The sequence below is a fragment of the Melanotaenia boesemani genome, chromosome 16 (assembly GCF_017639745.1).
Source record: "Melanotaenia boesemani isolate fMelBoe1 chromosome 16, fMelBoe1.pri, whole genome shotgun sequence".
In the NCBI taxonomy this organism is placed as follows: domain Eukaryota; kingdom Metazoa; phylum Chordata; class Actinopteri; order Atheriniformes; family Melanotaeniidae; genus Melanotaenia; species Melanotaenia boesemani.
The window spans coordinates 19,142,389-19,157,916 of record NC_055697.1 but is presented as its reverse complement, the minus strand read 5'-3'; the positions used below and the strand labels follow the sequence as shown (position 1 = coordinate 19,157,916).

General features: G+C 37.2%; 1 protein-coding gene across 1 annotated transcript in view; it reads right to left on the bottom strand.

Moving 5' to 3' along the window:
- Positions 1 to 15,528, bottom strand: part of pcsk2 (proprotein convertase subtilisin/kexin type 2) — a 30,763-nt gene that overhangs the window by 7,609 nt on the left and 7,626 nt on the right. The window contains exons 3-9 of the mRNA XM_042010865.1: positions 14,116 to 14,229; positions 13,555 to 13,663; positions 12,238 to 12,275; positions 6,220 to 6,296; positions 5,206 to 5,294; positions 4,548 to 4,723; positions 1,724 to 1,939 (exon numbers count right to left, since the gene is read on the bottom strand). Coding sequence (XP_041866799.1) covers positions 1,724 to 1,939; positions 4,548 to 4,723; positions 5,206 to 5,294; positions 6,220 to 6,296; positions 12,238 to 12,275; positions 13,555 to 13,663; positions 14,116 to 14,229 — 819 coding nt within the window. The remainder of the gene's footprint in view (positions 1 to 1,723; positions 1,940 to 4,547; positions 4,724 to 5,205; positions 5,295 to 6,219; positions 6,297 to 12,237; positions 12,276 to 13,554; positions 13,664 to 14,115; positions 14,230 to 15,528) is intronic.

Sequence of the window (15,528 nt, the reverse complement as noted above, 5' to 3'; positions counted from 1 at the left end):
AGAGTAACTCTTTTTCTCTAAAGATTTTAGAATATTCTGGGAAAGCATGTTAAGCTTGGGAACACATCCACTCCCATTACAACCTGGCATTGCTTTAAGCATAGCATAAATTGTAAAAAAGAAAACAGAAAAACAAAGACTGAACAGGGCTGATGATTGTATGTTAGACAAACTGCAGAGTCAGCATGTTCACTGAATAAACATTTATTTATTTAATCTGGGGCTTAATTAGAAACGACAACAGACTGACTGCAATTAGCAGGAAAACCCATGAGAAGATCATGGGCTTTGTCTATAGCCAAAGGTGATTTGCATAATCACTCAAACACTGCTGTGTTTTACACAAACAACTTATTAGATGTTCATCTAAAGATACGGTATGTGTGTGTGCTAAAGCACAGTAAGAGCATTTATTATAACACCATCACACCATCCCTCAGTAGAAGAAGCAAACATGACTTTTCAAGTTTCACTAATCTTCTTTGGTACCATGAACCAGTTAGAGTTCATGTACTGATGCCAAAATTTGCTACCAATATTTATTTAATTTAACCCCTTAAAATAATGCAATTTTCACCTAAAACAGGCTTTATGGATAAAAGACTTGGCTAACTATTTTACTGGACTACATTTACTGGACCCTTGCTGACGTAACAGGATCATTGTTGTTGCTGTATCATCTGCCAGTGAAGTACTGTATAGTTTCAGAAGTAAAATGCATTTGCAACTAGTCTGAAATAAATGTTTAGGGAATCTACAGTTGTTATTGTAGCCGGGAATAGTATACATAATTTAAATCTCATAACCTTAGCTTAGTAAAATACACATATATTTGTCACGACTCACCCACGAAAATCAGTTTTTTCTTTTTTCTTTTCTTTTTTTTAAATCCAGCACAGCTTTCTAAAACTGTTTAAGAAAATTGTTACTTTTATACATTTAATATGCATTATGTTGCTTGGAGTTGGGAGCTAACCAACAGTGAAAGCTAAAACAAAATTCCAAACCAACATTATAAGACATTATAAACAATATAAAGATTTTTTTTACTTTGCTATCAAATTCACATTATAGCAGATTTATAGTTAACTTAAGAAAGAATGAGCTAATAATACTTTATTAGTACATTCTCTGTCAATTCCAAACATTTATTGTGCCCCTATCCTGTCCCTAAAACTACTTGCTAAATATTACCACAACAAGTTAAAATGAATGCGAAGCAGAAAAATAAAACAACAAAGATAGGAGTTGTATTTAAATATTTTTCTAAACCTTTATGTCGTGTAGAAAACAATACATAAAGATGCTTCATCATAACACACCCACTATGTCTGAAATGTTGGGATCAACAGAGTTTGGTCATCAACAGAAAAAAATTAAATCTGTATTTTGAGGATGGTCATCTTGAAAGAACTATTTCTCCACATGAACTTCCATTATTCTTAACCATCAAGCAATTTTCTAGTGTCATTCAATCTTGTACAAGATCTAGGACACACATGCGCTGGGTAAACAGAAAAGAAGCCGTTCACAGTTCCATCAATGAATGAGAGAATATCTTGAAAACATTAAACGTGCAAGAATAATTTGAGTAATTTCTGGATGCTTAAAGACCAAAGACTAGAGAAAATAAAAAAATAGCCTATTAAGGACCTAATATGAATTACCTAATTTCATTCATGTGAAACACATATGGTAAGTGATGAAACACAAACACACTCACAACGCCAGCCTCTGGGTTCCGCTTGCGTCCATTGCTGAATGTAGATGCCAAAGTGGAGGAGCAGCTCTCATCATACAGGGCAGTCCGCCCATCATTGATGGCAGAGTTGATGGAGATTGTCCACATACTAGAGGCATAACCATCGCAGTTGCAGTCATCATAGCTACCACCATCTCCAGATGCCCAGACATAGATGCTGCCTTTTCCTCCGCGCCCCTTAAAAAGCCATTATCACATAATAACAGTGAACTGAAAATATGTCACAGTTCTGCTTATTACCTTCATTTATTATGTAAAATGATAACTAGGAACAAGGGAATTTATACTGAATGTAATTATATAGGAGGTGTAATGTATTCTATTTTATTTTTTTCCTTGCGGTTTTTTGAAGGGTCGTGTGTGTGTATGAATTGCTTATACACTGCAGTCCAATCACACATCTCTTTAAACCATGTGAGGGTTTTCTAATTGTTCCTGGAATAATTTACTTGAGCCACATTAGTCCTGTTATAAGGAAAAAAAACTGCCTAATTACAAACATCATGACAATGGTAATGTTTGGTAAATTGTATATTATATTTGCAAGTTAGCTACAGCAAATCAGATGGGTTATCATTAGGATGGCACATTTGAAGCAAGCATGTGATATAAGCCAAACTTCTGACACGAAGTCCAATACAATACAGTCCAATGGACACTGGTCCACAAGGCTCCAAATTTGAACGTTACAACTTTTGTTGCAAATTTTTCCAAACCTTTTTCCCTACAGAGATGCAGCTTAAGTTTGGATAATTGGCATGTCAGAATTCTGTGATAACATAAAGTTCTGTGCCTCACAGAAAACAACAGTCTAGGGACATGTTGCATTTTCACGGTCCACACCATGGACTGTAATACTACTCATTCAACCCAAGTGAACAAATGCATGTATTACACATTTGCTGGTGAGATCTGTGATGCTACTTATGAAAATTTTACAAATCAGCTCATAACCAAGGGCACAGAAGAAACACACTGGCACCAAAAAAGAAACAAGGTAGCATGTTTTTTTTCTTTTTGTTTGTTTGTTTTTTTCTGCCATATGTATAGCAGACTAAAACGTATTCAATGAAATTCTAAAATTCAGCAACCCATTGAGGCAAACACGCATATTGAAGTTTTCTTCACAAAGGTATATAGACATAGTACTCAAGGCAGACAATGATACAATTTTCTTTTATATCTTTTATAATATTTTCTGTACTTTAATATGTAAAAACGCATTATGCCCTCCAGGGAACTAGCAAATAAAAATTGTATGTTTGTTATTGATCAAATGCCTTAAAGCATAAAACAACTGACTGTGGATACACACTGAGAGCATCATGTTCACCAACTGCTGCACCTGTGTCTACAAAAGGCTGATGGTTTCCCCTCACAACAGAGGATCAAGGAGAGTTGGAGAGGCATGTCCATCCCTTTTCCTGCTTATTAATGTCTCTCAGTTTGAATTGCAAAAAGAGATTTGTGCATGAATGAGATCACATCTGTGACTTGGGCCTTTTGCATCCTGCCTCTTGCACAAGTCTGACAAAGTGCTTTGATTTTGCACAGAACACAGCATTAATTATTTCCATTAAAGCCTTATTTAGGTGTTTGTAGGAAATAATTTGCTTCTGAATTTTAGGTTTCTCCGTGTGCATAATGTCCATTATGTTCAGCTGGAACTGAGGGTTATGAAAGAGATAATTGGAATCTGTCAGATTGCAGAGTAACTACCTGATTAGCAATGTTTATGCAGTCAGATATTGCAGTGAGCTTTGCTCCTATTCACCTTCTCTGCCCAGAATGTGGTCGCATCAGACCAGCCTGCACCTGCTTGCTCATGGTACATGATGATTAATCAAGCAAGTAATTGGCAGTGGAACTGTTAGCATGGCAACTCTATATTGTATGTATGTGTGTAAGTGTGTCTAAAGTCCTGGATCTCAGGGTTTCACCTTGCTAAAATGTCCTCTAGCAGGACATGGAACAAAATGTCTAATCAGCCACAGAATCACCTGAACTTCACTCATGCTGTCTGGGAAGCTACAGTTAATTAATAAGGAAGTACTCTTTAAGTGAAGCTGAACAGAGTTAAACAGTGGCACCCCACATTAGGAAAGCCATGATGGATTGACTGTAGGATTGCATATTTTGTTTCTAAATTAGCTTGTCATCATAGAGTGCAGGGAAACTTCAGGTAATAGACATTTTTATCTTTCTGTCATTAGAATAATAATTTGTTGTCCCCAAATGGCACTTGGCCTATGGGCATCAGTCAAACAAACAAACACAAAAGAAACAATACCTGTCTGCAGCAGTGCTGTAAGCCTGTACAACGCTGCATTTTGACATTTGTTAACATCACCAAGATGACATCTCAAACACATTGAGGTCATGTTGATGTTTGGGTATAAATAGTCTATAAGTTGTAGGTTATGACAGTTGTAACATTGCAATAAATGAATTTGCTTGATCTTTAACAGCGGCCAGTTTTCCCAGAAAAAGACTGAATTGCAGCAAAAAAAAGCTTATGCTGTTCACTTTATCTGTCAGTGGTTTTAGTGTTGAGACTGATTGGTGTATTCCTAAAAACATAATAACACCTTGCACACTTGTTAGTGGTACCAAATAATAATAATAATAATAATAATAATAATAATAAAACTCTACCTAAAAGAGGCAGACAAATTTGCTGTGAAATTCTGTAAAACCACATTTTTTTTATTCACATCTAAAAAAGGTTGGCACATTAACAAGTTATTATAAAACTTTCAGTGCAGTAAATGTGATGCCACTTTACCTTATTGACACCATCAGCCATTGCCTGCAATGTAAGCTCTCGGGGTCCATCCACTGTTTTGCCATCATCGGTTGGTCCCCAGCTGGCACTATAGATATCAATAATCTGAGGCATGTGACTGATGGATGATGCTTCGATGATGTCAGTCATAAAGGGCTGGTCAAGCATCCTGATACCTGCAAGAGCAACAATCCTGTTTTTATTAGTTTACCAACCAGTATAATACAAGCATACAAACAAGCTCTTAAAAATGGCAGAAAAGTGTGGTCAGCTTTGTAGCACATAAATCAAACTTATTTCGCATTCTCTTTTATACTGAATTACTCCCACAATACATTTCAAGAAAAATCTCCATGAAACAGAAACAAAGAGCTGTCTGGATTAATGGTATTGTCCTGCAGTAAAATCCACTTAACCTCCTCAGTGTGCAATAATTCTGTTAGTAGAGATGAACCACTTAAACACACTTCAACAATGAAGCAACATTTTTCATGACAACCTGTATTTTATATGAGCTGTGTTCAGTGCTTCCCTCAGTAAATCACCCTTATAAGACCTCTGAGCCTTCCATCATATCATCGGGGCTGTTATTTAACATTGTTGTCTTGTCATTGTTTTCCCACTCTTTGCCAAACTGCAAGCTTAACCTGACACACACCTGCCACCTTAGAGTTGTAGGCGACTCCCACACCACAGATGTTGTTGTTGGCTGCTGCAGAGACCTCCCCAGCACACCGTGTGCCATGACTGATGACAGAAAAATGGCAAAGAAAAAATAGGATTTGCATGAATTTACATGAATTTGCAAGTGATATCTTATGGGTTAAGTCTGTGGTAAAATCATCTGTTAACCGCACCAGTTTTTGTTGACTTTGTATCTTACTTGAATGAAGATGATGATAACAGAATGGTTGAGTTTAGCATTTTAATGTAGTCATAAATCAATTATAATCAGAATAAAAACCTATTCCTTAGCTCAGGGACAAACAGCAACATTTCTAAATGAATAGCCTGTAGTATGTTTGCACATATAATGTTTTGTGTTTGCAATTAAATGTGCATCTATGCCTCCATCCCATTACGTCCCACAGGGACACTGCAGAGAATCAACCCCTCTTTCCCAGCATGCCTTGCTACAGTCAGGCAGCTATTTATAACAACCGGCTGATTAGCCAACGAGAATTGCCCGACAGTCAGCGACTGCTTCTATACCAAAGCACTCCCTCCCCATTTCTATACACAGGCCCACACGCATATACATCTGGGCAGATGGAGAGAGAAAAATCTGTCTGTGCTTCTGTGCTATAGATGTTTTGTTGAGCCAGTGGATCACAGTGTGATTGGGAGATGGGAGGAGGATAAGGTGTTATCAGACAGAAGGTCACCGCTCTGTACACTTTTCCCTGAAAGGAGACTAGACTTGTGATGGTCCTCTCTTATCTACCTTATCAGCCCCAAGTGAGCAGTTAAAAATAGGCTTTGTGTTTTCTGTTGTCTTGTGCTGGACAACAGCTTTGTTTATATGGCACCATTATATCTTAATGGAACTACGTGGAGAGAAAATCAATAGAGGAGAGCTACTAGGCTCCAGGGAGAGCACACACACACATGTGCACAGAATAACATGCTGAATATGTGTATGTATAACCAGGGATTGTCTGGACAGCATTACCTGTTAAACCAGTCATCTGTGTAGCGCGGAAATGGGAATGGGTCATTGCTGCTGAAGTCATAGCTGGCATCGGCATTCTAAAAGAACCAAATGGATGCATTTACAAAAATAACAACATCAAGGTAGAAAAACAACAAGAGAGAGGGCAGTGAGGAGCATTTCACCGAGAAGTGCTGACCATTTCACAGTCTGTTCTGTCCTCTGGATACACCACTTTGGGGTAATTCTGAATTCTAAACATTCATAACCCCTCATGTGGAAGGTACACGTCGCTATAACAAATCCTACTTTAACACAAACACTGGACATATTTGGAAAGAACGTTAATTTTTTTTTCTCTTTTCTAGACTAAAATGTAAGACAGCAGCTGAAGTTGGTTTAGAGCAGCGATCCCCACCCCTGGTCCTCAAGGCCCACAAGCAGAGCTGGAATTACACCAGGGTTTTGGTGTAATAACTGGAAGATTTAATTAATTCAATTAAATAAATGAATAAACACAAAACACTGACAAATTAATGCTATTCTTCTCAAGAAACACAAGCCTTATTGAAACCTTACTGAAAGATTGAAATGCTCCGCAGAATGTCTTTATAGAGCTTCTCTGCTTTTCAGTGGAGCCAAGCTCCCCTTAGCTCCCCCATAATTCAAACTCTGCCCACAATCCTGCAGGTGCTTGATGTTTCCCAGCCACAACCCACCTGATTCAAATTAAACAGATCTCTGACAAGCTCTGAACAAGTCGGCTATAGAGCCATTAATTTGAATCAGGTGTGTTGAAGCAGGTAAACATAGAAAGTCAGTGGGCCTTAAGGACTAGAGCTGGGGATACCTGGTTAAGAATAAAGAAGAATACTGGAAGAAGCAGATAACCTGAAGTCAATAAAATCAAAGATTTAAGACTGGAAGCACTTTAGCATTTATTTAAATTTAGTTCCACTGATTTAATCTACATAGCTCAAATTAACAATAAAGATAATCTCAAGGGCAAAAAGTTCTGTTTAAGTCCACATATATGAGCCAAATTAATACAATTCAGTCGAATCATGGAATAGTTTTAGCATTTTGCATTATCTTAATATGATTCTCTCCAAGACAACCACAAACTGTGCTGATTTTTGCATCATTTGCATTTCTTTAGGTGTGTCCAGGCCAAATGCAAATTGAACTGTGTGGGCAGTGCAGTTACATATAAAGAGGCTCTTTTTTGGGCTCAATTTTGTGCAGAGGCAGAGTGAACGGAAGCAAATATGCCTCCACCTGGGTTATAAAACTTTCATCTGAATAATTTGCATGAGACTTTGTTTGACAGCTAGAAGATCAGTCTTCTGACCAACCTTTGAGATATATATTCTCACTTAAGAAACCCGGCATCTATATTATGTAACAGGTAAAAGTCAGCTCATTGATCATGGTAAATACTATATACGAGGGTAACCAACAACACAGAGGAAATATTTGCATTGCAAAATGCTGCCAAAACCTTCCTGCAGCTAAATTTGAACTAGTAAAGCAAGGCTAATTTTTACTTTGTATTTTGTACACAAATTAAACTAAATTATATACTATTTAAGACAATCTCTGTTTTAAGGGAACATTTACATCTCACTGTGATTTTAGCATATTGTTTTTAGTCAGGTTGCATCTTTTTTTTAATGCAATTTGTCATATTGAGGTCAGTTTATATTTCCTTGCATTAATTCTAAATTTCCTTGTAATCCTTCCGAGTGACATTTCAGTAGTGTGTACTAAATCAAATCATCACTGCTGAAAGATGAAATTAGTCAGACCAAGTGTTTTACTGTATTGTAGGGACTATTTAAAACAGGTAGTTTTTATTGCAAAGCATGTCTCCAAAACATTAAATTTGCACTAAAGATTATTATTCTTTTGAAAGAAGTATTTGTTGCAGAGCAATACAGTATTTGTTTTACAAAGCTGTTCCTAATACGCTGACAGTTTAAAACATTCACATTAACACTGACCTGAGTGCCTTGATGTTATACTTAATTACGAATCTTTACTCCGCGGCAGTAATGTGTGGTCACAGCAGGGATTTCAAGCTGAGAAAATAATGGCCCATTATTTAATTCCACATGGCCAAAAGTAATAGGCTCAGAAGGAACAACAGCGGAAAAACAAGAGAAAGGAGACGCAGGAGACATATCTGCCAGAGACTCATTAATGGAGTCAACATTGCAGCCAGAATGGCCACATCTGCAGGAAACGCAAAACAATTCCACAGAAAGCACAGGAAAGGAGGATACGCTTGGAGTAAGACATCAGATAGTCAGATTGTACTGTAATCTGTACTGTACATGTCACTCAGGTCAGTGGGACTGTTATCTTTTTGTTTTCTATAGCAGGTGCTTTGTGTGTCCATGTGAACAGAGAACCCACAGCCTTGTTCATCAGCCATAGGCCCAAACACATCGGATCAGTGTTGGAGACTCTGTTTCTTTGCTGCTGCCTGGCAGCTCTACCAGCTGACATTTAGAGGAGATGACTCAGTCAGCAAAAGGAGGAGGCAAACAAAACAAGCTTATTGACCCAATGGAGAAACACTGTAATTATGGAAGTGTGGAGCAGGTAACTATAGGAAAGTAGACATGCTTACAGCGACAGGGGTTACACAAAGAAGTATCCATTGAGGTAGGTCTGCTTAGAACGAATGGGCAATAAATAGCAGGGTGTAAGAATGACTTTTTTTTTTTTTTTTTTTTTTGCTTCATCTTTCTCTGTACTTTTCCTTCCGTAAGACATGGATGTGTCACAGAGAGTAAGAAATATTTAACACATGCTGCAGCAAAAGCATTTTAAAAAATATTATCCAAAATTGCCTTTAAAATAGTGTTATCATTATTCATTATTCAAAGAAGAAAATTTCCTAACAGAGAACCCCAACAGGTTTTGCACTCATGTCAGAGGCAGAACACTTTTTTTTTTCTTTTTTATTAAATGGAGTGTAAAGTGCTGAGCCTTGGTAATAAATAACACAGGGGCAAGTGAATGGATCACTTACTGGACTTCTCAAGCTCATTTCTTTTGCCATCAATCAGACTTTACTCTTTCTTGCTGTCGTGTGTGCAACCAGGTGCAGAGTAATTGATTGTGCTGAGTCTCTGCCACCTCACCTTTTCCCAGGTCCCAGCAGCCCTTGGTGGTTCACCTTCCGCAGAGGGAATGACATTGAGAGGGCAAGGCTCAAACTTGCTATGGTGAAGCCAATGTGTGTGTGTGTGGGTGTGTGTGTGTGTCTGTGTGTGTTCAATTTTACACATTTAAGTATATCTATCATAGCACCATGGCCTCAAAGCAAGAAGGTCACCGGTTGGAAACTTGGCTGGGGGAGAAGTTCAAACAGTGGCCTTTCTGTGTGGCGTTTGCATGTATGCGTGGGTTCTCTCTGGGTACTCTGGCTCCCTCACACCATCCAAAGACATGCATGTTAGGTTAATTCACTCTATGTTCTCCCTAGGAGTGAGTGTGAGTCCATGGTTGAGTGGTTGTTTGTCTCTCCGTGTTAGCCCTGTAATGGACTGACGACCTGTCTAGGGTGCACCCTGCCTCTCGCCTGTGAATTGATGGGATAGGCTCCCGTACACACACACACACACACACACACACACACACACATATATATTTATATATATATATATATATATATATATATATATATATATATATATATATATTTGTGTGTTTGTGTCCTACCTAGTGGTAATATTTCCATCGAGCTAGCATGGAATTTCAACACATCATGTGCCAACACCAAATATTGTAATATGAGGTTAAAGTTGTTTTTGATTTCTGTGCCATCATTTTGGATTAAAAACATTGGCAAGCATGGGCTGTACGGAGGAACAGTTTTATTGTATTTGTGCTTTTTTAAGACTTATATTTACACTTGATTTTCTTTCTAGTCCTAAGCATGAAGGTGGCTTAAGAAGCAGTAGATAAGTTCTGTTATTAGTTTTTGGTTTTTCTTTTATAGCAATTAAATCACTTTCAAATTTAATCAGCCACTTGACCTATTTGATAATAATGAATCATTTTCATTCTCGGATGTTTTGAAAAGATTTATCTTCATATGAAGTTTAAACGTAATTGTAATGTTGCTTTAAATTAAATCTGAAATTAAAATTAATGTTTTGCCTTTCATTCATGTTCTGGACACGTTTTCGTTCTGAATTATACTTTCTGCTGATAACGACAGAATATTAATAAAGACTAAACTTCTTTTTGTATATCTCAGACATGACAATCTATGTATCACAAGAATGCAATACTCTGCCAGGTGTTGATAATGTAAAGCATAATTCTGTAGAGCTGATGCAGGATCTGCAATGTGACCTTTCATGCTTTTGGAAAGATGCTTTGAGGTGAAAGCTGTAGAAAACTAAAACACAGGTAGGAAGGTTATTGGTTATTTCATAAAAAAATATATATCTGTGAAAATCCTCCTACTAGTCCTGACTTTCTTTTCTCAAAAAATTTAAAGGGAAGATACATACCATGCTAAATGGTGATGTGAAATCACAATATGTTGTAATGAGCATTCCCCAATTTGTACAGAGAAACAGTTATAAAAAATAGAGAGAAATGGTCTCCCACAGACCAATTACACTGCTACTTCGATATCATCCAGGTCCTTAGAAACCAAGAACAGTGCCAATATTGATCAGGCACTGGCAAGTATAAAAAAAGAACAGCTAAATGCTACACCACTAGCAGCATCTGATCTGTTAACAGTTGAAATGTGTATATCAGCTATTATATTGTGTATTTTCTGTAAAGATGTATTTATTTATGCAATATGACTACTGGCATTTGCAGATAAATGTCCCATGAAATTGAACTACCGCATTACATCTCATCTCATCTCATCTCAAAGATACAGTTTCACATTTAATTCACCATATCAAAATCTACCTTATGAGCTGTTGCTGCGTAATTATCAGACCAAATGGGAAACGTTGAAAAACAAACACAATCAAACACTCTGGCATAGACTAACATTTGGCTGTTCAAAGCAGACACACACAGAAGTGTTCACCACACATTTAATTCAAATTGAACTAAAAGATGTGATGAACCCATGATGATATTTTATGTAATTTCTTATTCATCTGATAGTAGGAGGTCTGCAAAACACCATGACAACAGTACAAAAAGGAAAAAAAAAGGTTACACACGATGTATGATTTTTTCTGCACACACTTCAACTCACACAAATACACACTTAAGATCTATGCACAGCATGATCCATCACTTCAATGAAGCATGTTCCTGCATCACCACAGCTGAGTCTCAGTGTTATTTTTGGGCCATGGCTCATCTCTGTTCACAGGCAGGCGCATGCAAAGGCAGACAAACATGGTGGTAAGTGCAAAGACGCATACACACAGAGCAAAGCACACTCATGCCATCTGAATGTAACACAAAGAGCGCATATGAGCTGAAGCAGAGATGCGATCCAGAAGGCAAATGATTTCAGCATCATCGGTACATTTTAAAAAAATGACTAAGACTGCATATCATCACAGTAACTGATATAAGGGGATGTTTCAAGACCAACAAGGCAGAAAAGAACAGTCACACAAAACTGCTAACACTACAGTGAAATCAAACTCAGCCTTCTTCATTACTGTGTTCTGTTTAACAATACCTCTTGTCCTTTTAAAGTTTTATCAGTATTCTAGAGATAAAACATCACATTATGCAGCGCCAACTACGCTGGCATTATCTCTGCTTGTGACAGATCGGCCTGCCATTGTGCCTGCCACAGCGCACTGTGCATTAACATTAAACAGCTTGGCTGGCCGTCTGCCTGTCTCTGAGTCCTCCAGGGATACAAGGAGACTCAGCAGCCATGAAGGCAACTTGGAGAGCACCTGTCACTGCCAATGAGAAGTCACATGAAGCCCCTAAAATCAACCACCTGAACCCCTGCTTCACTTATTAACAGCACTTCAAAGGAATGAAAGAAATTAGGACATTCAGTAACACTCAGTTACTCACATAATTTGATGCCAAGTCTGGATGTAGATAGTCAATGCCTGAAATGAGATTGTGACATTAATTAGTGATGTAATGAAACCTGGGAAAAAGTGCATAAGAGGTTACATTTTACCTTTAATGTTTTTATTTATTTTGAATTATTGTGAAACCAATTAATTATTTTATCTCAACAAAAACAACCTCAAAAACAATCAAAATAGTTCTGCAAATACAATGGAGATTACATTCAGCAGATACTTTCAACTTAACTGTTTACCTCCTCCAAAGTTTATCTGGATTTCATTTTTATTTTCCAGCACAAAGTATTTATATCAACTAATTATTTATTTTGGTAGAAGACAATCAAGGTGGACTTGCATTGTGTGGTGGAATTAATAAATATGTGTTTCTGTTCTATTTTAAGTCCCAATCTCAGCTTTACATACTTCCCCTGAAATCTTTAAAGTGTGCAAGAGGCCCTTTGCTGCTCACCAAGAATGTATACTTGGAGTTACTCCTTGAAGAACAGGAGTCAAATGATGAAAGTCTAAAACAAAGGCTTAAATCAGTCAAAGAAACTGATGAAAATTCATGAAAATATGCACATAAACAGAGATGTGTATGTAGTTCCAAGGGAGCTGACAGCCAAGTTTCTGTTCCTCCAAGAATCATGTTACACCACCTAATGTTACCCATATGTCAAGCAAACGTGCAGAAAGAACATGTGCATTCCAGAAGAGAGAGAAACTATTAGATTAAGCTTTTATGTTTTACTATTAATTTGGCTGAACTTAGATTCTTTAATTCCTAATGGACTTCCTGAGAAGCTGGTCCTCATGTTTTGCACAAACCTCTTAATGACCTATAACTTTGCGAGCTAAAGCAGGGAAACCTCTAAAACCTGCAAGGAAATGGACCTTAAAGATCAGGAAAACTCATTCTGATTGACCAAGTCTTTCCTAATTACAGTTCCTTCCTTCTTTTAGCCCACTGATTTGGGAAATTTTTATAGCTAATTAGATGAATGATGAAGTGACTTGCAATTACTTGCAATTACCAATGTTTTGATATCAAAGGCTACTATCTAAAATAACTAGTTTCATCACAAAATGAACATTATATTGGAAATGCCTAATCAATCCAAATGAATATGAACATTTTTTATAAAAACATATCAGCTATCATACATTTTCCAGAAAGTAGCGTCTTGTTATTTCTATTGTTTGGTTAATCAAACTACTTAAAAAGAAAACATTAATTTAAAAAAAAGGCGGGAAATATATCTTAGGATAATTAAGTGTTCAGAGAGCATTGACAAAACAAGGACTTAATACTCACCATCATCCATGATTGCAATAGTAACTCCTTTGCCTGTGTAGCCTAGTTGCCAAGCTTCAGCCACATTAAGATCCAGCCCAGGGGTCCCATCTGCCTGGCCTGTGTTTATCTAATCACATAAACAATATGGAGAACATCCATGACTCATGGCACCCAGGTGAGTCTCTATTAAGATATTAGTCAACATGGAGGATATGTGCGTGTGCAGGAAGGTAAAGTCATGGATAAGAACTGCTTGGGGATGAGAGAGTGAAGGTTAAAGGAAGGAGAAGTAAATGTCAGCAATAGGGTACATTCATCTGACTTGCCAGATGGATGAAGTCAAGCTTGTTGCTGCATAAAAGTCACGCTTGCCATTCACGGTAAACAAGAGGGGAGGCAACTGGGCAGTTTGAATGCAAAGATTAGATGTCTTGGTGTTGGCCAGGCTAATTTAAGAATGACTAACAGCGTTGATTCAGAAAGCAGTGTGGAGAATGCCCAGCTAATTAAGGTGGAAGAAATGTGGGTTGGTGCAAAAGGTCAGGCAGTATGCATGCAGCTAGTTGGCTGATTACTCACCAAATACCACTGCTTGGTAAATAGAGGATCACTCATGTTGACTTCTAAATCATTGATATTTCTGTAGCCACGCTTCTGTCGACTAAAACCTTCTTGTTCAAAGACATTCTTCACCTTGTAATAAAAACAGAAACGACAGGTCGATGTCAGTTTAAAGTCAACCTTGATCTCAGAAAACATTTCATGAAAGAATCAGATAAAGAGCACAATAAAAATCAATGTGTACATAGTCCCTGTGCAGTCATATTTGAGTAAAAACAGATTTTATTCAGGTGGCTGGGATGTTTGTGTGTGTGGGTCCATGCATAGAGAATCAAATGCTGAGCTGTGTCAATCAAAGCTTCCAAACACACCTGCCATAAAGTCAGTGTCTTTTTTTCTCCAGCTTGCTCAAAAGTCACTAAAATTACATGGACAACTAATATGCCAGTTTCTTTATCTTTTATAAATATTCCAATTTCTCCAACCTGCTCTAATTTGAATTTATATCCAATTTCTGTTCTGGTTTTGTATAGTTTATCAAATAGGAACCTTTAAACATTTTAACAAAAGAGAGGTAAAGGAAGAAAAACTCATTTAATTTTTTTAAAGCACTTTTAAATTTAATATCAACATTCTGCTTGTTAACTAGGTTTGTGGACGTTAATTTTATCCAAAGTATTAGGTGCTTTTCTGTCAGTTTACGAGTGTTTTTGGTGTGTTGCTTTATAATAAAAAACAGAGGTTGTAATTTGATTGCAAACAGATTACACAAATCTATACTGTAAATGCCCTCATTGACAAAAATTCAGTAAATTCTGCTTTTTGTGAATAAAAGTTCCTGACTGTGAAATGAAATGTTTCAGAGCAACATTTTGAAAATGTGTCACTGACTAATTGTTCCTCTTATGCTTACCCTCAGCAAATTCACTGTAGCGTGACTCAGAAAACAGGCATTGTCCGGCATGTTTATCACCTCAGATAAAAGAGCAGAGCAGCACTTAAGATGTCCTTCTAAAATGGCCAATGCCTATTCATCCAGATGTCTCTTTTATGGTATACTCGTAGTAATCAGAGTCCACACACACACTGTAAATCAGCACGTCACTTAAGCTTTTAAAGGACAGCTTATCTCTCAAAATAAAGCAGCTATGTTTACATTTAGAGTGGATCATCTGATGGTTTTGATCATTATTACATAGTAGAAATAATTGTTGGCTATTCTGCTAGTTTTTTGGTTGTATGTTACATATGTCATCATATAATTTCACAGTCACATCACATTTAGATGGTTCCACATTAGCGCTGCATTTTCTCTTCCCCATCTTTCCTCCCATCATCAATTTATTCCATCACCTGGCAGACAAACTGGTATTTCCCTTGAGACTGCATGTCATACTGCCCACTCACTACATCCAATAATGCCCATGAACA